This window comes from Podarcis filfolensis, assembly GCF_964270895.1.
Source record: "Podarcis filfolensis genome assembly, chromosome: 17".
NCBI lineage: Eukaryota > Metazoa > Chordata > Lepidosauria > Squamata > Lacertidae > Podarcis > Podarcis filfolensis.
This window is the reverse complement of record NC_139621.1, coordinates 4,801,656-4,822,438: the sequence shown is the minus strand read 5'-3', so window position 1 is coordinate 4,822,438 and position 20,783 is coordinate 4,801,656. Positions and strand designations below refer to the sequence as shown.

Below are 20,783 nucleotides of genomic sequence, written 5' to 3'. Positions count from 1 at the left end.
ATCGTACTCCCACCCTCTTTTCTCTTAGCCATGTTTACCACTTTTCTACCTATCCCCTGCTGGACCATGCCCCATTTTTAAAGGAACTAAAAAAATACTAGATGCAAATACCTCCAGGTATGTATAATGTGCCCTTCCTTCCCAGGGAGTACCTGCAACCTGTCCCCTCCCTCCATATTTAATATATTAAGAAGCAGGGCTCTCTTCCAGAGGGCATGGTTTCTGGCTCTCAAGCAGACCTGAGCCCCAGCACCACTTTCTTTAACAAAAGGAGGGCTGGCTCTACTGCTTCAGGCAACTTTTATTTCTCCAAAGATTTTTATTAAAGTTTTCACGATACAATAAAATAGTATCTATGACAAATAGAATCAAAAAGACAAGAAATAGAGGAGAGAGGGAAGAACAAGAAAAGAGAAAGAGAAAAAAGAAGAACAGATAGGAAACATTAACACCAATAATAGTAATAATAATACACCAAATTATATGTATATAGCCCTCGCTCATAAACTTCAATCCCCATATAAGGAAGACTCTTCTCAACCTCACACCCTGGAAAAGACCCTCTCCTATCACCTCTCTGTATGGATCTTCATTTAAGAAATCAAAAGAAAAATCAACTATCAAAAATAAGCAATCATAAAGAAAACAAAGTAAAGGAGCGGGGGAGAAATGAAAGGGGGGGGAAGGTTTCCGCTTCTCTATCTGCCAATTATTTGTATTTTCAATTACTCAAAACATGTAGCATTTACACTCCAGAAATATCCAGTTTTTCCCATTCTGCTAGATGGTAATCTCAAATTTTCTTCCCAGACACCCAGACATCTTTTCTCACTCAGGAAGTCTAATGTAGCTCTTCATTTATGCATTGTTATCTTCAAGTGTCCAATATGTATATTTTTCCCCAGTTCCTCATGGTGAGTTTCTCCTCAGGGGTTCCAACCTTTCTCAGTAATGTTGTAATTCATCTTTGTTTGCCTGTTAAATCTTCATTAAATCATTTTTCATTCTTTTCTCCCCCCCCCCCCTCTTTTTCTGTTTGCGTATCTGTTATTCCACATCTCATCAGACAAACCTTGGAAGCACATTCAGTATAAAAAACTATGCTTTGAACTGTCATCAGCTGTTTTTGTGGTCAGTAAATTTCCAACTTTACAGCAGATTCCGTCATCAGCTCCCACCTTTCTGGCAGCCATAAATCTGTCTCCTCAGTTCCATCTGGTATTTTTTTCACATTTAGACAAAAATGGTCCCTCTGTTCGCCGACTGCAGATCCTACACCTCCCATTCGTCTTATCTGTATCCCAATCTCCTTAACCATCTCCTGTAATCTGTTTCTTAAGTCTATTAGCTGTGCCTTTGCATGAGTTTAAGGATCAGTGATGTCTTTAGTATCAGCATGATATATTACACTGTCTTCGCTTCCTTGTGTTGTGTGACGCAGACAGCAATTCCCACTTTCATTTTCCATCAACTCAGCACAGGGAAACAAGGGTTTACAAAAGACGTAAAAAATAAATTATAAGCAATTTTGAGCTCCAGTATTTCCAGGCAGTAAATTATTTAGATCTTCTTGAAAAGGCTTTCCGCCTGTTATCTGTTATTGCTTTTAACTGTCTGCAGTCTTTTCCCTGTGTGTTATTAATTGACAAATAGAAAATCCAATTTATATTCCTTTCTTTCCAGTCCTACTAATAATAATTAAGAAAAGGAGGGTGCAAAATTTAAGCTCTAGTTTAAGAGCGATTATGCAGTGCTCGAGCCAATATATTTGCTTCGCTGTAGACACATTTTCACCTCCACAGATTTATCTTTCCCTCAGTACGATGATGAATGTCTTCTTCAGAATATCTGAGGCTGTGCTCTTTGACCTCCCTTAGTCCAAAGGGGAGTTAGGTAGCCAGATTTATCCTCTGATCATCTCTCATCTCTGCTAGTGGAGAGCTAGCAGACATTATCTCAGTTCACCATAGTTCCAACCAAAAGTCCCTGCTTCAGACAATTTTTAAAGATCACAGTGGCCCTCCTGTTACACCTCTAAACATTATGCCACGGATTTCTTTCACTACTGCTCTACATCAAATTCCTCTGCTTAAAAGTCTACGCAATCCAATGTAATACACGCAGGATGACTTTATATGGATGTACATGACAAGTTTTAGGTCTTGTCATAAGCAACAGGAAGTGATAGTAAACCCATCTGTAACCGGGGCTCTCGTGATGGAAGGTTCATGCACAGAAAAGGTTCCCTGTACACAGAAAACTAGAATACCACTAAGAAAGCCAAGATATTAGACTAGAACCCTCTCTCAACCACCACCACCACCAAGCCTGCATGCTCATTCTCTATGTACAAGGAATATATGATCTCTCGCTTGCAGTCTGGAGCAGAACAGCCCAAACATAGGTGAATTCCAGTCTAACAAGCCTTGTCAGCAAAAGCCCTGTGCAAGGACTTCCACTTGCACAATGGGGCTCCCCCCATCCCCCTGCATGAGTCCCAAAACTAACTTGGGAGGAGGGTGTCAAGAGAACATCCAAAACACCTTGAAGGAAAGAGGGAGGGAGAAGGGCTGCAATACTTGCGCAGACAGAACGTTTTGTCCTAGCACAATACTGAATTCCACCCATTGTATCATCTGCCATCAGAGACAAGACAGGAGTCTGAAATTTCAGGTTTTGCAAAATTAGAAGTTTTGGGTTAGCAGGAACAGCAGCAGTATGAGAGGAGATGGGGTGGGGTGGGGTGGGATGGGTGAGTGAAAGGCAGCAAGGAAGCACTGACAAGGAGAGTGCATCTGCAAAAAATGCATGATTTGCAGGAAGGTTTTGCCTCTCATGGACAAGAAAGGTTCCCCTTCCTTAGCTCACGAGCTCTAATCCACTGAGCTGCCTTCCAGATTCCCTGCAACAGAGATGGGGAATCAATGCCTTCCATATGCAGTTGGACTCCAACTCTCATCAGTGCCAGTAGCCCCAGCCAATTGTCAGGGATTGTGGGAATGGTAGTCCAGCAACATCTGAGATGGTTCCTAGATTAAGGTTACCAGATTTTATTCAATGAATCCAGGGAAACTTTTCAACTTCATTGGATTTTGTCAGGGGACTGATTTGTAAATCTGGGGACTGTCCCCGGGAAACGGGGACGTCTGGTAACCTTATCCTAGATTCCCCACTCCTGCCCTAAGGGTATAAAGATTGCAAAGATCCAAGCTCAACCTTACCTTCAGTTCTTGAAGCTGATCTGGCTCATATAGCTGAGCAGACACAGCCTGGGCCAGGAAGGCGTCCAACTCGTGTCTATGCAGGATCCGACCCCCAGGCCATTGTATCATGTATCTTAAAAAAAAGGGAAAATATTACAGAATTTATAAATCAAAAGAGTTACTCCACCATGTACTGGGGAGGAAAGGAGACCCAAGGGACACTTCCCAGCTTCTTTTTCTATTTAACTTTAAAGCACGAGGAGGTTACAAGCATTTTAACAGGAACTCAACATTAATAGCTAGATAGATAGAGACCTTGTATTTTCTTGGAAACTCAAAATGGGTAAATAGAAGGAACTTTCAGTTACTAGAGTACGTTTTGAGCCTCAAGTCAGGAGACGATATAACTGGCGCTCCACCCGCCCGTACACAGAGCCACAATTCTTCCAAATCCTGCTGTGCCACTCCACCCTTCCTGTCTCAGGAGCCCTCTCTCCTGAGCATTCCCACCCATGGTGCTAAGACCTGCCCCACTCACCGTAGCACACAGCACATGAGCAGCAGGTGTGTGGGGACATTGGCGGGATTGAGCATGCTGGGGGTGTCTGATTTCATACAGGCCAAGAAGGCTCTCATGCGTCGGTTCTTGTCCTCCACTGCTTTGCCCAGCCACAGCTTCTTGAGGTTGGGACACGTCCACTCTCGAAAAGCAAGGGCCGATACCAATTCTGGAGTCTGTGGGGACTTCCCCTTGTACGCCGACCATTCCTTGATGATAACAGGAGGAGCTATGGAGGAAAGAACAGGGCCCATCTGACTGCGAGGATAAAACACTTGCACACTGTTCCTGTAAGGAGACGCAGAATGCACTTCCCCAAGCTCACATGATCAGGAGAAACACCATTTGGACCCAGCCCACCTGGAGGAAAGATACACAAAACCAGGATGCTGCCTATCAATGACGACCGAACCTATTCAGCAGGCATGTACGGCAAGTCAAGGCCAACCTGTACCGCAGTTCAACACAATGCGCAATAAAAAAAGGCCCTTGCTGCCAATGAATCTCCATATTCCATAGTCCACTTTTACGAACACAACACTGGAACAGTAAAGCAACCACAGGCTGAAGAAGGGATCACCTACTTTTCACAGGGATACGCTTGCGCACAGCCAGCCGTTCCATCCGCCTCTGGGTCTCAGCCACGCTGAAGAGGACGCCATAGACATGCTGCCGCGCAGCCCGGAAAAGGACAGCTGCTGGCGGCAGCTCGGTGTTGCACTCGTCTTCAATGCACACTGGGATCTTGATTTCACCCTGGAATGGAGGGTTGGAAACTGAGGGTCCAGGACTGCTGGCTCTTGGCCCCTGTGCTGCCCTCCAAGCCACCCCACAGAGAGCCAGTTAAAATAACTCAAAAGATGCACTGCCCCAGCTCACCTTCGTTAGGACATGGTAGATGAATGGGTACATAAGCCCTCGCCGGTGCCGGTGCTCAGCCACCCGAAGCACCTCGGGGGCAACAGTGGGCAGGGGCGGGGTGGTGATGTCCATGTGGTTGCGAGTCGCCATGGAGAGCAGCGAAGGAATGTGAGCCTCAGGCCCACTCAGGCTCCTCTCTGAGTTGCCAGTGCCCCCAGGTTGCTGCCCCCAGCCCTGAGTCATTCTCTTCTCAGCCCCAGGATCCTCCCAGCCAGACTTGCGAGGTCCGGATTCAGAGACGTGGCTGCAGCAGTGAGAGGAAAGGGATACACTAGCAGTCCCACACCCTGTGGCAAGCAGCAAAGCCAGGACCTGGCCCTTCTATCCAGCTTCTTCCCCCACCCCACCCCACCCCACCCCACCATGAGATCAGAACTGAGGAATCCTCCTGGTTCCACCAGCCCTGCTCAATGCTACGCACTTTCCCAGACACATGAACAGCAGTCATGGGCCCCTCCAACCCACCTTCCTCCCATACATCCATAGCTGCCACCCCAGTCTGTCCTGCAGATCTCAGAATGCCGCTAGGTCCCCACTCACTTGGAGCTGGTTCCGTTGTGCTCTTCTCCATCGGAGGAGGAGGAGGGCGAAGACCCAGGCCCAGACGATGGGGAGGGCTTGGAACTCAGGTGGTGGTTGGGGAACTTGGCGGGGCAGTTGTCATATGAAACAGGCCAGTTGTTGAAGTGTCCGCCCTTCAGAGCAGGGTCCTCGTGGAAAGGGGCTGCATCCACCAGGCCATGTGGAGAGAAGAGAAAACTGGAGCCAGGGCCGGGAAGGAAAGACGAAGAGGTGGCAACACCGCCATGAGTGGAAGGCGGATGGTACTGCATCTTTGGCCCCATCTGAGGTGCAAACTGGAGATGGAAGCAAAGGGGGGGAAAGGGTTGACAGATTGTCATTGGAGCTACCTGAGCAAATCTGGAGAAGGGCCACAGCTTAGCAGCAGAGAACATGCTTTGCAGGCAGGTCTCTAATCCCCAGCATCTGCAGTAAAAAATGGGCTCAAAGAACAAGTGATGAGAGAGAGCTCTGCATGAAATCCTGGACAGTGGCTGGCAGTCAGAAATAGATGGAGCCATAGGCTGATTCAGTATAAGGCACTTTTATGTGTTTCTGCATGGGAGGACGGGTTCAAGGCACTGAAATTTCTCCCTTTGGAGATATGGTCCAATCCTCTTTCTGCGATCATGTACTGTCTACATCTTTAGCTCAAGCAACTATAAGAGTTAGAAACATGACTTTTATTTTTTTAAAGGCTGAGATGCCTATGATGATAACATGCGTCAGATGCCACACTCCATATGGTATCACAGACAAATGTGCACAGCCCTGGCTTGGCAGAAGATGCAATGCAACAGATTTTAAAGGGGGCAGTGGTAACAAGAGGGGATCATTCTCATGGTACAGTTTTATAGCTCTCCTTGAAACGGGACCAAATGCTTGCAAGAGCACCTGCATATGAATGAATTGCAGGTGCAGACCTACCCTTTGCAAACACAGATTTTGGCCTTGGTCAGCAGATTTATACTTTATGAAGAATGAGACAGACTGTGGTAAAATTCCAGATTGTACTACTTCAGTCTGAGTGCAGGAGGGAGAGGGTGTCATGTTTTTGAATGCTGTAAACTAGAGGAATATGTTTATCACAAGCCTCTTTTTTATGTGCTAGTCTGTTATACGTATGTGGCTTTTTGCATAAGAGAGCATTTTTAAAAATGACACACGAATACCCCTTGCTGCCTGAAGTAGCACAATCCAGAATTCTACTACCTCACCCTCCACTGAAATACAAAAAGGCTTGTTGTAGGCTGGGCTTGCGACAAGCAACAGTCTCCCCTCAATAACCCAATGAGCAATAAGGAGGCACAGCCACTGACCTGTCTATCTTGAACACAGTAATGAACAAAATTTTCAAGAAAAGCTGAACATCTGCCTAAAGCAAGACTGGGAACTTACCACAGCCTTCCCAGAAGGGAGCGGTACCATTGGATTGCGGTTCATAGGTGCTGCCCCTCCAAAGTGGTTGGGCCCAAAAGCTGGAACTGAAACACAGAATTGTCACCTTGTTAAAATACAGGAATCTCCATTTTCCCAGCACACCCTTGCCAGGACCATTAAAAAGACTGAGTGTGGATACCTGCCAATGTACAAGTTGGTTAAACTAGGATGTGGTTGATGAACATTTCAAAAAGCAAGTGTGAGCAGGGGGAGTCATATTTTTGTGTTATGAAGGAAAGTCATTTATGTCTTTCCCAAGCTGGTGACTCTGACTTTGTACCTTTGGCCAATCTTATGGTACTCTGCCATGCTGGAACCCCTGTACATGGCAGCATGGTTTAGGAAAGTGCCTCTCAAAGATCTGTGTAAATCTCCTGAGAAGAGGGTGGTGTTCAATACAGAATGAGGACACATACTTTGGTCCAGAAATCCTGGAGGAATTTTGTCTGAAAAGTCACTCCAGACCAAAAAAAAAGAAAGTAGGGGGTGCTGATTGATATACCAGTTCTCTTGTCCAGCAAAAGGTAAATAGTAGACTGCAGTTCACTGGCAAACCATTGTTCAATTTTCAACAGATTCCATATTTCCTCTGATTTTTGAGATTCTTGCAAAAGATGCTGGACTAGGGGAATTTAAAGTCCATCAAGGCACCTATATCCTTAAACAAGTATGCATGTTCAGAGGCACTTAACCCAGATTAGCTATGCCTCGTTAAGAGATCCTGAGAATGGCCTCTTGCTATGTAACTTTAACACACAACTGTGGACAATGAGAAATGGCTGTTAATAGTAGTTTTGTAGGAGGGCAGAATGTGTGAATGGCTCAATGAGATTACCAGCCCCTGGCCTGGCAAGGTGCTCCAGTGCCTTTAGCAGACCGTGACACAGAGAAGTTCAAAAGGTGGAGTTTCTGGCACCCTGTAATGCATGGCCACTGGGAAAGCCACTCCAAACTTCTTCCAGCCACGTGGCTAATGAAAGGCACCCAAGCCCTCTTTGGGCCAGGAGGTGGCAACTCTAGAGAAAAGTGCAGACTTGATCTCTCCCAGCGGAGGGCGCCATAGGGTATCAGGCAGGGCCTCACCTTCTTGGACAGCGGGAGAAAACACGGCTGAGAGAGAGGTGAGGTTGACCAGCGCCGCCTGGATACTCACGAACATACGGGGACTGGCCCACTGGGGTAGGTGGTGCCTTCGTGGCCACGGAATAGTATTCTACAGCCTTCTTGAAACGCTCAATTTTATCTTCGGTCCTGGACTGGGGAGGAACCAGAGGAAAAGAAAGTGACAGGGGCGGGGACAGGAGTGCGGCCAATTGCAAGTCGCAATGGCATTCGGTGTGAAAATCCTACCGCCTGCTCAAGCCGACCAGCACAGAGGGCTATAATGTTATGCGATCTGCTATTGTTATGGGGTTGGAGGCGCAGGCCACTATGAACCAACCAGCTGTTGTGGACTGCGGAAGCGCTGAAATGGGAACCCAGGATCTAACCCTCATTTTAGCAGTTCCCATAAATAAGCCTCTTTTCCTTCTGTGGATCCCTTTATCCCAAACCTCTCCACTGCCTGCAACTTTCACAGCAGCTGCGAGGATAGGTGGAAATTTAGCCCTGCACCACAGGCCCTGTCTCACCTGGGAGTGCTTGAAGACATCTCTCCCTATCACATCCAAGTTGGAGGGATTTTTGATGGAGCTGACATACTCGGACACAGCCTTGATGACTACATCACAGGGTGGCAGGACCAGTTGATGGGCGCGCACCTAGAACCAGCACACAAAGCACTTAAAATCCCTGGCAAAGGCAAACAGCAGCAAGGCAACATCTCTGTGTTCTACAGGCCTGGTAAGCAACAACTTCTACCAGAGGGCTATTTTGGGGACAGTCCCCACACCCACCAGGTGGATGAACAGGAAGTCCTACTGCCGCAGACTCTTTCTACATGTCTCTTTCTTCTCCGGACTTGCAATAGGGTACCATAGGAAGATACATGGCTTGTACCTTTCAGGGACCAAATTTGGCCCTGGGGCCTCCCAGCTGCTGATCCCTAGTGCAGAAGCATGGTGCTCTGAAATCCTGAAATGGCTCCACCCTATTATGCAACTCTTGCTAGTGACAGAAGCTCACCTAGTTCAACTGCCTTATCCCAAAGCAGGATCCTCTGCACATACTGACTTTGACATCAGAGATTAAGGGCAGATTCACATAACAATCATGTTTCTTGGGGATACTATGGCATTTGCTATAGTAAAGGAATATGAAGCAAGAGTGCTGAAATCTCTAAACATGAAGGGATATGAAGTGAGCATATACCAGGGAAGCTGCAAATCGGCTACAGCTCCCTGCCATACACCCACTGCATGTCTGAAGTCATATTATCTCCTCTTCATGTGTTTTTGTGTTTGCCAAGTTACTTGGGAGGTACTCATTTTCTCAAACCATCAGGAGAGACCCTTCTCTGGGTGCGCTCCCATCACCTTAAGAGGCATGGCCTTCTCAGGAATGGTACCCTCCTTATCCCCTTTCACTTCCCAAGACCTTTCTGTTTAGCTAGTCCTTTGGGCAAGCATCACTAATGTACTTTGTTTTATCTTGGCTGTTGTATCGATTTAAGATGTTCTAATTCCAATGTAGGTTTTGTATGGCATTATTATAACTGTTTCCTAAGCCCCCTTGAGAACCCTTGTGGGACTAGCAGACATACCTTTTCAGACAAATAAAGATACTTACAACACAAATCAAACACTGGCATACACCTGACAAATACGACTGCCTAGGGCATAAAGCATGTACTGATCTTAGCTCCTTTACAGCAGCCAGCATGGAGCGTGACATTGGCAGAGAACAGGAAAGTAACCCATGCCAGAGGTTCATCAAGATTTTCCTCTTCTTGCTGTGTGGCTCTATCCATCAAAAGTCCTCCAGCTATATCAAGCTGTGGCAGTAGTTTAAAAACAAAAAACTAAACAACAAAAATGAAGCTGAAAAAATGCACCCTGACCCCCCAAGAGCTGTGACTCTTTTTTTCTAAACCTAGCCTAATTCCATTATATCTCTAAACAGAAGTTGCTGAACTACAAATTCCATCATGTCTGACCACTGGCTATGCTGGGGCTGATGGGAGTTGGAGTCCAACATCAGGAGATGCTCCACTCCTCTTCCAGAGCTAGGGACATAAATCTTAGTTTTTATTAGCCTTAGTCCAAACTGCATTTCTCCCACTTGTCTGAAGGACAAACGTCGTACGGAGTTCAAGTAGAGCTAACCTCAGCACCGCCACTCTAAACATCAGAGCCACCCTTTCCCAGAACTGGTTTTGAAAGCACTGCCTCTCCCGCCACTCTTCAGAAACAATCATGTCTCCCAAGAGTTGTGGACAAAAGGTTTTGGAGTGCTAGTTCACCTCCACCTCACAGTCTTTTCTCCTTAAGACACCACTGCACCAGTTCATTCCCCAAAAGGTTGCCTGCCTTGCTGCCCTCAAGACAGGACAAGGGGATGCTGGCACTACCTTGAGTGAAGCTAGTGGGTGGTCTGGTCCAAGAAGGCTCCAATGGAAGGCAGCCAAATCTTCATCTGGAAGGATATGGTTCCCTGGGAGCAAAAAGGGGATAATAACTGAACAGCTGCCAACAAACAAGAGGATTCAAACCCTCTACCCCCCCCATCCAATTTATTTCTCTGCCTTTCCAATAGGTAAAACACAGGTATGCAGAAACAGGTCTCACTGAACTGAACCTGCTAGTGTTAAGGTTTAAGCACATTAAGTTTAAAGGTAAAGGTAAAGAGACCCCTGACATTTACGTCCGGTTGCGAACGACTCTGGGGTTGCACGGAAACGCCGTTTACCTTCCCGCCAGAGCGGTACCTATTTATCTACTTGCACTTTGACGTGCTTTCAAACTGCTAGGTTGGCAGGAGCAGGAACCGAACAACAGGAGCTCACCCCGTCGCAGGGCCTCAAACTGCCAACCTTCCAATCGGCAAGCCCAAGCTGTGGTTTAAACCACAGTGCCACCCGCGTCCCATACATTAAGTATAGTGTGATGCTAAAGACTCTCCTGCACACAACACACACATATCCACATTCTAGTACAGAAGTTATATACATTTGCATGGAGCTACTTAATTTGCACATGTTCCTCCAGCTGAAACAAAGCACAAATTGAATCCAAGCCCAACCAAGGTGGCGGAAGTTCCTAAGGAGAGCATGTCTGGAGTTATCAATACCTCATTCTGAGAGGAGCAACTTGAATTCTCTGTCCACATTCAATTTCTCTCTGTGGAAGCTTCTTGTGCCAGCAATGACCCAGAAATTGCAAGCACATTTGGCTTCCATCCACGTTCTAGACTTCTGCCAGTATAGTGTTCAGTTGGACTCATAGGGACTGTTCTTATGGCCTTGACCAAGGCGTCTCCTAAAGTTTTCTGAGGTCATAGGTATGGTGGATCACTTACAGAACCACTTTCCAGATGCTCCCAGCCTCACTCAAAGCCTTTTCCCTGAGGAAATACAGTGGTACCTCGCAAGACGAATGCCTCGTAAGACGAAAAACTCGCAAGACAAAAGAATTTTTCGTTTTTAGAATTGCTTCGCAAGACGAATTTCCCTATGGGCTTGCTTCGCAAGACGAAAACGTCTTGCGAATTTGTTTCCGTTTTCTTAAAACCGGGCACATTGCTTGAAGAGGTGCAGTTCCGTGCCTCGCAAGACGAAAAATTCGCAAGACAAAGAAACTCGCAGAACGAATTAATTTCGTCTTGCGAGGCACCACTGTATTAAGCACTCATGTCCTGAACAGAATTTAAGTTCTCTCTCATCTTCACTGCACGTTCCTCTTCTTTCTCATATTGAAAAGACACACATTGGCATGGGGCTGTAGCCCAGAGGTAATGCCATCCCAGTTAAAAATATCTTATCCAGGAGAACTGCTGCCAGTCAGAGCAGACAATACTAGGCAGGATGATCTAACTCTGCACGGATCAGATATAGCAGAAGGCAGCTTCACATGTTCAGACAACTTTTCAGTTTCTTTCTAGTTCCTGCCAATACTAGTGCAGTGTAGTGATTTAGCGTGTTGCACTAGGACCCGACTCAGCCATGAATGGTGACCTTGGGCCAATCAGTCTCTTAGCCTAACCTACCTCACAGGGTTGTGGTGAAGATAATTAAGGGTGGCGGTGAAGAACCATGTGTCCCACCTTGAGCTCCTTGGAGGAAAGGTGAGATATAAATATAATAATTAGATAAATAAATACACAGCAGCCCTTCACCAAAATCTGGACACATCCTAACCCTCTTTTTCTTTCCCCCAGATCAGAGACTCCCAGCTTGAGTAGCACCAAACACTGAAGTTGGGGGGAAGTTGAGGAAGTTGGGAGTTTGAAAATGATTTTAGCACCTGTGATTTGACAGTCCTTCCTGGGTCTCTCATTAGCCCGAGAAATACCAGACATTAAGCCGGATCTTGGCTTTGCCCAGAGACACCCTGGGAATGCTATAGTTAGGCAGAGAAAGGCTGTGTCTAACACAATTTTTTGAGTACTTGTACCCCTCATTCTAAAGTCAAGGCACTGAAATATATGCTGCTGAACTGTGCCATTGCCTATTCCTGCTGATTTTTTGTTTCACTCTTTTTCAGCCTTCACAACAACTGTGGGAGGTGAGTTAGGCTAAGGGAGAGCATCTTGCTCATGGCTGCCTAGTGAGCTTTTTGCCCAAGCAGGGAATTGGACCCAATCCTCTGAAATCTTCACTCACTTGACCACTCAGCCAATCCAGTTTCAACATACCGAGCAAGGCAGCGAAGATGGGAAAGCTGCTTAGCTTGAGGCCCAGCTGCTTGGCCACTTCTTGCATCAGGAACTGGTTGGTGGTGAGGTTCTTGCCATTCCAGCTCAGTTTGAGGGCATGGGAGCTATAATAGGAGGGTATGTTGCAGAGGGCATACTCGGAGTCATGGGCAATGAGCCCATGGAAACCATTCTCCCGGAAGAAGGATACCACTTCCTGATGATGATCCTCCAGGCTCTGGAACACCTGCAGAAAAGAAGGGACGAGGCTGAGTAAAAAGCCACACTGCACCAAAGCTCTTTTGTGCTTTCTGTTAAGCCCCCCCAGTACAGAATTCACTTCAGGGCAATTCCTCCACAGGCTCCATCTGCTTATATATGCAGGAAAGCGGCTCACTTCCCTTTGGAAGCTGAAAGGTATGGCATGTGAATATCAAAAATGTCATCAGAACAAGGTGTCTAGACATCATGTGTTTCAGTTTCATGCTGTTCTGCAAACTCTGGTTAAAGTTAACCGTGGTCTGTGATAAATTCAGGGCAAACATAACACTAAAGAGGAAGGAGGAGAATTAGAAGGGGAAAGGGAGTGGGGAGGAAGGAGGTTCCTATCTCTTAATCATGATTAGGAGGTTGTAAAATATTACATGTACACTAGATTTAGGTGTTGACAATTTTCAAGAGATATCCCACACTACAGGTTTTATCTCATATCAAGTGGGTCAACAGCCTTCCTTCCTTCCTTGTTTCTCAAGAAAAAGACATTATATACACCAGAGATCACTACTATGCTGCTTGCAGGTGCCATCTGGCATCCATGAATTTCTGAGTTTTTCTATTCCCTTCCCCCTTTGGTCATGAGGTGGTGAGGATGGTTACCTGTTTCTCTCACTTGAAAAGTACACAGGGCTGAAGGGGGAAGCTGGAAGAGCGATGTTCTTTCTCACTTCCCTTTTCAGCTCTATGTGCTTCTCAGGACTCACAGTCCCAGATCTGACTTTTACCTAGACCCCTTGGGAAAGTGAAGTGTGTGCACTTCTATCGTTCAGTCCTAGTGGTGTGAGGGTGGAGAAGAGAAGTTATTGGAGGGCATGGCACCCACAGCACTCACTCCAAATGCGCCCAGAGGCCCAAAATGGTTGGCACCCATAACCTAGACAGTTAATGGTTTACTGTGATTCCCTACATATTTCTCAAGAGGGGACAGAGGCTGGAAAGCTATTTTAGTGTGAGAAAGAAACCAAGCAAAACAAACTGGACGCAAGACAGAAACTCTAAAAAACCAAAGGTGATTAATAGCAAAGCAGCGAGAACAGGGTCTGTTTAAAATCTTTCAAATCAGGATTTTAAAAAACGACATAAAGGCAGATCCTGTTTTTTTTTTACAACCCTATTATCCAACTATTGAACATTTAAGGGACTGAGTCCTGTCACTGTAATCTTAAGGCTTTGTTCCTCTGCCCCAACCCAAAAATAAATAAATTCTTTGACATTTAATGGGAAGCAAGACATTACTCTTGCTATAAATGGCGGCCACTAGCATTTCCTTAGTGATCGTTAGTCCTTTAGCTGAAATCTTTAGCCCTTTCAGAAGAACATTTTGCAAACCCCTAAGGCTTAAAGATCCTGTCCCCGAAAAACATGAAAAGGGCCTCCTGTAGATGATGCAGAAGTATTTGCTAGGGAGGGTTAATGGATGAAATGATGGAATTCGTTCCTACAAGACAAGGTGATGGTTCACTAGCTCAATTAGCTTGTATAAACTATTTTTTGTCAAATTCATGGAGAATATGACCATCCATACTCACATCCATGATAAATACCTTTGACGTTCAGAGGCATAAAACCTACTGAATACCAGGAGCAAGCCATCATCTGTGTGCTCCCAAAGACTAGGCTGGTTGCTAGACTACATAGACATCAGGCTGATTCAGCAAAGTTGGCTGCCTTCTCCCACCTGTAATTTTGGAAATTTAACTTCATTGGATCAGAAATCCAAGTGTGTCTCTGCTTCTCCTGCCGCCTCTCAAACATCTGTCAATTATTATTTTTATTTGTGTCCTTTCCTGTTTCCTGCATTGAATGATTCCATGCCCAGCCACCCAGTAAATACAGAATGCTGGTATTGCTGCTGATTGTTCTACTTCATCCAAGAGCTTAAATCATACTCTGTCCTTCCTTTCTTATAGGTTCATTGCCCTGAGAAACACTAAGAGCCATAGCAATCACCAGAAAAATAGCAAGACAAGTACCAACATACTGATATACATTTTATCTGTAGGTTACCAACATCTAGCATCATCACAATCTGTCCCCACACAAGCCAAAACACAAGCCAACGATAAGACACAATAATTTCAGGACAGTGTTAGAACTTCACCAGGCGCCAGGTGTTTTGCAACTGGAGCAAGTCCAATTGTGACCACATGGAGATCTCTGAGTGCCACTTTGGCGACCAACATCTCCATCTGGCTGCTCCTCCAACTTTCTTAAGCAGGTAAGCAGAAGAGCTTATTTATTGCATTTATACCCCACCTTTTTCTCCAAGGAGTCCATGGTTCACCCCCCTCCTCAGTTAATTCCTACAATGACCCTATGAGGTAGGTTAAGAGGCTGTGACTGGCCCATGGTCACCCAGTGAGCTTCATGTCTGAGTGGGGATTTGAACCCTGATCTCCCAGGTCCTGGTCTAATCACTACACCACACTGGCTTCCTAGAGTATTTCTGCTATGGGGCAGCTATATAAGTTGGGAAGGTAAATAAATATGGGGGAAATCAAATGACCCTTAGAGAAGGATCTGAAATATTTTCCTTGAAGCTTGAATTTGTTTTATTCTGGATTCTTTTATTTTCTGTTTTAATGTGTTGTAAACTGCTTTGATATTTTTTCTTTAAAATATAGAACAGTATAGAAATGAAGCAAATAATCATAACAAATAGACATTGTGTTGTGGCAACCATAACCTCGGTTTAAGGTGCCATTTGGTGATTAGCTGATATACCTGAGTTCCTAACCCTGTTTCCGGACCACCCATCCACACTTCAAAAAGACTGCACTCCTAAGGTAACACACTCACATAGTAGGTCACCAAAAGCCAAATGACATTCCAAAAATGAACAACAAAAGAATTTGAAAAGTTATTTCTCGTAACTAAAATCTTAGTTTAAGAGATTAAAGCCACAATCATGATAGACAGCACAGAACATGGCCTCTGCTCCAGTACACAGCCCCCTAGTTTTTTCATTTAAGGAGGGGGGCGAGAAGCAAGTTCCTAGATCTCTCCCTCCCTCTCTCTCTTTTTTACAGGAGGAGAACCTTAAAAACATGAAGGGCTATTTCTGCTAAATGCCTACAAGTGACATGGTATCTCAGTATAGAATCCAGCAGAAAGTTGCCGTACTTCACTGTGTATGAATCCCCATCATTCCACATGTCTCTCTTGCTTTATACACTTACTGCTTCCAACCATTTTAAGAGCCTCACTCCCTGCTCTCCCATGACACACAGTATTGAAAACAAAATGGTTTCGTGCAACAGAGCAAAATTTAGACACACAGGCTTCATATCGTAATGGACTTGAAGCACTGATTCTGAACTGCGAGAGACTGGGATTTCTTTAGTGCAAAACCCAAGACCTCTTAGCAAAAATGAACAGGGAGAATGGAATGGAATGCTCAGCAGCAAACTATTAAGAACTTTTGCTCTGATTTGAGGCTTCGGTTCCCTTCAATCCATCCAGCCCACAATATACAGAAATACACAGGTCAGCATGCAAAGAGCTCCTTCTATACTAGCCCAGGCTTGGGCATACCCAGTGGGTTTCCATTCCTCTTTTCTCTGCTCCCCACCCTGACACAATGGAACAGCCGACCAACCTGGATTATTATAATCTGCTTTTGAAATCTCCCTCAGTTTTCAAAACTGCCCTGTGGTATGGGAACTAACATTTTGAGAAGCTTCTTTGGATATATCCAAAGGGACTTAATGTGGAATTGTTTGGATCCTGCCCACTGCAGAGATAACTGCACAAGACTAATACCAAAACCTAGTTGGGTTCAACTGTTTCCCACCCCTAAACAACATACAATCTAGATTTAAAGTACGTTTTATGTCTCACTTATTTCAAATGGAATGATATAAGGGTACATTAAATTCTCTCTCTGAAATCAACAGGGCTTTATTAAAAGTGTGTGCCCAATATTGTAAAACTGCTTTTCAAAATGCACTCAAAGTGGTGCTGAGAACACACTTTTTAAAAATGGGTTGATCATTTATTAAATGAGGCTGTATTTAAAGCTCATCTGTTTCAGGTCAGCTGTTTCCAAAGCTTATTCAACTTCAGCTGATCTCCAAGCCTTTGCTTGCCAATTTACCTTTGGCCTCAGGAGGTTACATGCAGCTATTTGAGGGAATTTAGCTGAAATCCAGTATTCTCCATCTGCAGCCAGACACGTTGCTCCAAGCACACCATAAGAACAGTCTTGTTGGATCATACCAAAGGCCCATCTTGTCTGCATCCTATTTTCACACTGGCCAAGGAGTTGCTTGTGCTTCTTGTAAGTGTCTTTAATGTGTGTCTTTAAAAAGGCCAGCAAACCCATCAGGTTCTACACAGGAGAAGGGCAGCTTGTTCAACACTGAATGCTGTGACCAATTTCATATCTCACACATGAATGACAGAAATTGCACTGCATTTTTAAATGACCCTAGAAGATAACCATGTTCCAATTCACCATGAGCATACTGCAGTTATTCTAGAATTCTCAAATGGCTATCCTCAAATGTGAAGAACTTGTTGATCAACACTTGGAAAACCCTGGTAACAGGGACCTAGAAATCACAAGGATTGGATATACAACTTTGGGCTTGCCTTTACTTGCTTTACACACAGCTTTGAAAGGTGTGTGTGAGAGAGAAGAGAGACAGACAGACAGAGGGAGGAAGGAAGGGACTAACTAAAGCAGGCTTCCTCAACCTCGGCCCTCCAGATGTTTTTGGCCTACAACTCCCATGATCCCTAGCTAGCAGGACCAGTGGTCAGGGATGATGCGAATTGTAGTCTCAAAAACATCTGGAGAGCCGAGTTTGAGGAAGCCTGAACTAATGTCCATCTTTTACATTCTTAAATCGCTTTGCAGACATTAGTAATCAGTAATCGTGACACCAACCCTGTAAGGTATATTGTCAGCATATGGGAGGGACCATATGGGAGGCTGAGAGAACAGTGGCTTGCCTGAGACCGCATAGCAAGTTCGTGGCCGAAGTGAGATTTGAACATGGAACTTCCTGGCCTCACGCTAACAGCCATGATGTGACACCAGCTGACATGGGACAAGCTCACATATCCACTTTTCCCACTGCTGCTGCTGCTTAATTCTATTCCCACCTCTTGGTTTTTCTCGCACACATCTGCCTACAGAGACCTTTTTGATTGTCATTTCAACCAGCCCCCTAACCCTGTAAGGATCATGCAAAATGCTGTGCAACGTCCAGGCAGGGCAACTCAGGGACTTCTCTTGGTCAATTTCAGATTTGAATTCCAGTTGCCAGAACCAAAGACTACAAGAAGCACTGCATCATACCATGCTGTAAGGGGATTCACTAATTCTTGTTCTTCCTGAGCCTGTCTGCGTTACCTACGGGGGGGGGGGGGGAGGCTGGCGGGGCTACCCTATATTGCCTTAATTACTTCATCTAATGCACTTCTGCCGTTTGCCCACTGTTAGGTATGGGGAGCAAACAATCACCCTTCACAGGGTGAAATGATTCAAATATATTTTGATCTGAATTAGGAGTATAATGCTTTAGACTAGAGCACATCTGTGTGAGCATGAGGGTGTGGGTTCTAATCCTGTTGAATGTCATTTTCTTGTATAAAGCGTCTTGTAGTACGCACCTTCCTCTTATACCAGAAGTCTACAGAAGCAACTGCACATCCAACTGTGTCCTAGATACTAACTTTAGGTGTTGGTCCAGTTACATTTTTCTAGCAAATTTTAGTTTTCCTAGCAAAAGTAAACAGTATAGAGTTCATACAGCCATAGAAAACTCAACCCATGACACTTTTCTAATTTCAATCCTACAATTGTCCAGGCGTGGCTTAAATAGGTGACGCAAACACTCTTGTATTATTTCTTATTGCACGGGTGGTTAAACTGAGAAGATCTGCCCAGAATTAGTCATGTTATTTTTTCAGCCATATACAAATCTAATGCCAAAAACCTTGGCTTCAAAAATATTTATGAATCAATTAAAGAGAGATTACAAAAAATTAAGTACTTAAAAATAGAATAAAGAAGGAGAAGGGGCAGAATGTAACAGGCCTGAAAAATGGATGGGTAGCGTGAAAAGACACAGTACAGATTTGGTTAATAAGCTGTCAGTCACTTGTGCTAAGGAAGAACTGTAGCCTGTAGTAACTTTGTAAAAACTGTGCCTGTGGTAAGGAAGAATTACTTCCAGTTGACCAAGCAGTGGGGTTTTTTTAACTAGGTAGAAAACTGATTGTTTCAGGCTGCCAATATGTCATAAATCAGGGGTGAGGAAAACTGTGGCTCTCCAGATGTCACTGGCTGGTGCTAATGGGAGATGAAAGCCATTAATATCTAGAAGGCCACATGTTCTCCACCCCTGCCCAGTGAAAACAGATGTACTTGGATGGACAACATAGTAGACGTTTTCCAGAGTTAGAAACTTCTGCAGATTTTATTTTATTTTTTTGCAAGGCCAGGCTATAAGTCAAGAAGGATGCTCCACTGCTTGATGTTTGGCTCTCAGGTGAACTACAACTCACATATTGACTTTGCCAGGAACATAATAGTCTAGGCATTAGAATTAAAAATGCGTAGGGCAAAATAAAAGGCAGGCAATAAGAGATATCAGTGGCAGACAAGGTGAGAGCAACACCTTTGCGAAATTAGTAGGCAGAGGGCCTTAACTGTAAGGAAAGGCCAGAGCTGCTGGACAGGGAAGGCAACAGGTGCTGAGTGACATGGAATTCTGAGATAGAATGAAATATGGAAAACCATGATGAGCAACAGATGAACGAAATAGAACAAAAATGCCCACTAAAATGGGAGTCAGGAAACAATGAGCGTGAAAAAGCGCAAGAACCAACAGAGATGGTCAACGTTTCCGAAGCAGAACTCTACAAAATGTAATGGGATGCGTTCAGGATGGCGGTGCGGGCCTTACCTTGACCCGGAATCGAATCATGGCCAAGCGGACGCAGTGCCCCAAGCAAGCCGGGGGAAGGAACCAGGCCCGGGGTGGCGGGGTACCCTTGTTGCCCACATGCCCAGCGATGAGCTGGGCTGTCTGTCTCTCCGCCTGCGCCTTCCTGCCCCACTCAGGCAGCCTCTCCTTGCCGAGCCCTCCGTTGAAGATGACAGCCAGCTCCAGCCCGCCTTGGTAGAGGCAGGCCTGCGAGAGGGCAGCCAGGTAGCCCACCATAGCATTCCACTGGCCCCCGCACACCCAGTCCGTCTGGTAGCCGCCGTAGAGGCGCTGCAAGGCCGAATCTGCATCCACCAGGAGCCGAGCGGGGCACGGGGCGGCGGCGGCGGGGCCGGGCAAGCCGGGCGAGGGCTGCGGGTGGCCGTAGGGGCCGGCACCGACCACGGCTCCCAGGCCCGGCGCGGGCCCGGCGGGGTGCGGGTAGCCGGCGGGGGGCGGGTGGAAGGCGGGGCAGTAGGCAGGGCCCCCGCCGCCCCGGCCTCCGACGGCCCGCGCCAGCTTCAACAGGTCCACGGGCACCACAGCCCCCGGGCAGCGCTTCTCCACGAACTCCTGGAAGCCCTGCACCCCCATGGCCGCGCGCGGCGGAGGGGTGCGAGCCCCACTTCCGCGACGGGGCGGGCGCCCCCGGAACCAGGACCTGGCACAGGCAGAGCTGCTCCAGCTCCTGGCGCTTGGCTCCTCACAGCGCCCGGTTCGTGGGAATGGACGCAGCCGCCATGTTGTAGCTTTCTTCTCCTTCTCCTCCTCCGCTCCTCCTCCTTCCCCCGCAGCTGAAACCGGAGCCCGTCGGGAAGTGTAGTCCCGTTTATGCTGGGTCTCTCATTAAGACAGAAGGACCATGCGAGGCGGCACGACTACAACTCCCGGCAGGGCGGGAAAGGCGCCATCTTGTTATGATTTCTTCGCGCTTTCCAGGGGCCACATAGCTTCATGGGACTTGTAGTCTCAGGGACAGTTGTTCTCCGGACCGCCAAAAGCTGGAGTCGGCCGACTTGGGACTACAACTCCCGGTGGCCTGAGGGGTCCGCCATGTTTTTGTACGGACTGATCTCCCCCTTGTGAGTTTGCGCG

The 20,783-nt window shown here is 46.2% G+C and overlaps 1 protein-coding gene across 2 annotated transcripts in view; it reads right to left on the bottom strand.

Annotated features, from left to right (window-relative positions):
* Positions 1-20,475, bottom strand: part of FAM120C (family with sequence similarity 120 member C) — a 36,092-nt gene extending 15,617 nt beyond the window's left edge. The window contains exons 1-11 of one of the 2 annotated variants that reach the window (XR_014542975.1): positions 19,668-20,475; positions 12,475-12,721; positions 10,193-10,275; positions 8,316-8,444; positions 7,838-7,940; positions 6,643-6,728; positions 5,224-5,540; positions 4,642-4,927; positions 4,347-4,518; positions 3,742-3,991; positions 3,222-3,336 (exon numbers count right to left, since the gene is read on the bottom strand). Coding sequence is in view for 1 of the 2 variants with exons in the window: in XM_083592942.1 (XP_083449068.1) it covers positions 3,222-3,336; positions 3,742-3,991; positions 4,347-4,518; positions 4,642-4,927; positions 5,224-5,540; positions 6,643-6,728; positions 7,838-7,940; positions 8,316-8,444; positions 10,193-10,275; positions 12,475-12,721; positions 19,668-20,282 (2,403 nt within the window). In the remaining variant the exon portion in view is untranslated. The remainder of the gene's footprint in view (positions 1-3,221; positions 3,337-3,741; positions 3,992-4,346; positions 4,519-4,641; positions 4,928-5,223; positions 5,541-6,642; positions 6,729-7,837; positions 7,941-8,315; positions 8,445-10,192; positions 10,276-12,474; positions 12,722-19,667) is intronic. The other variant, XM_083592942.1, reaches the window with a different exon arrangement.
* Positions 20,476-20,783: the final 308 nt, after the last annotated feature.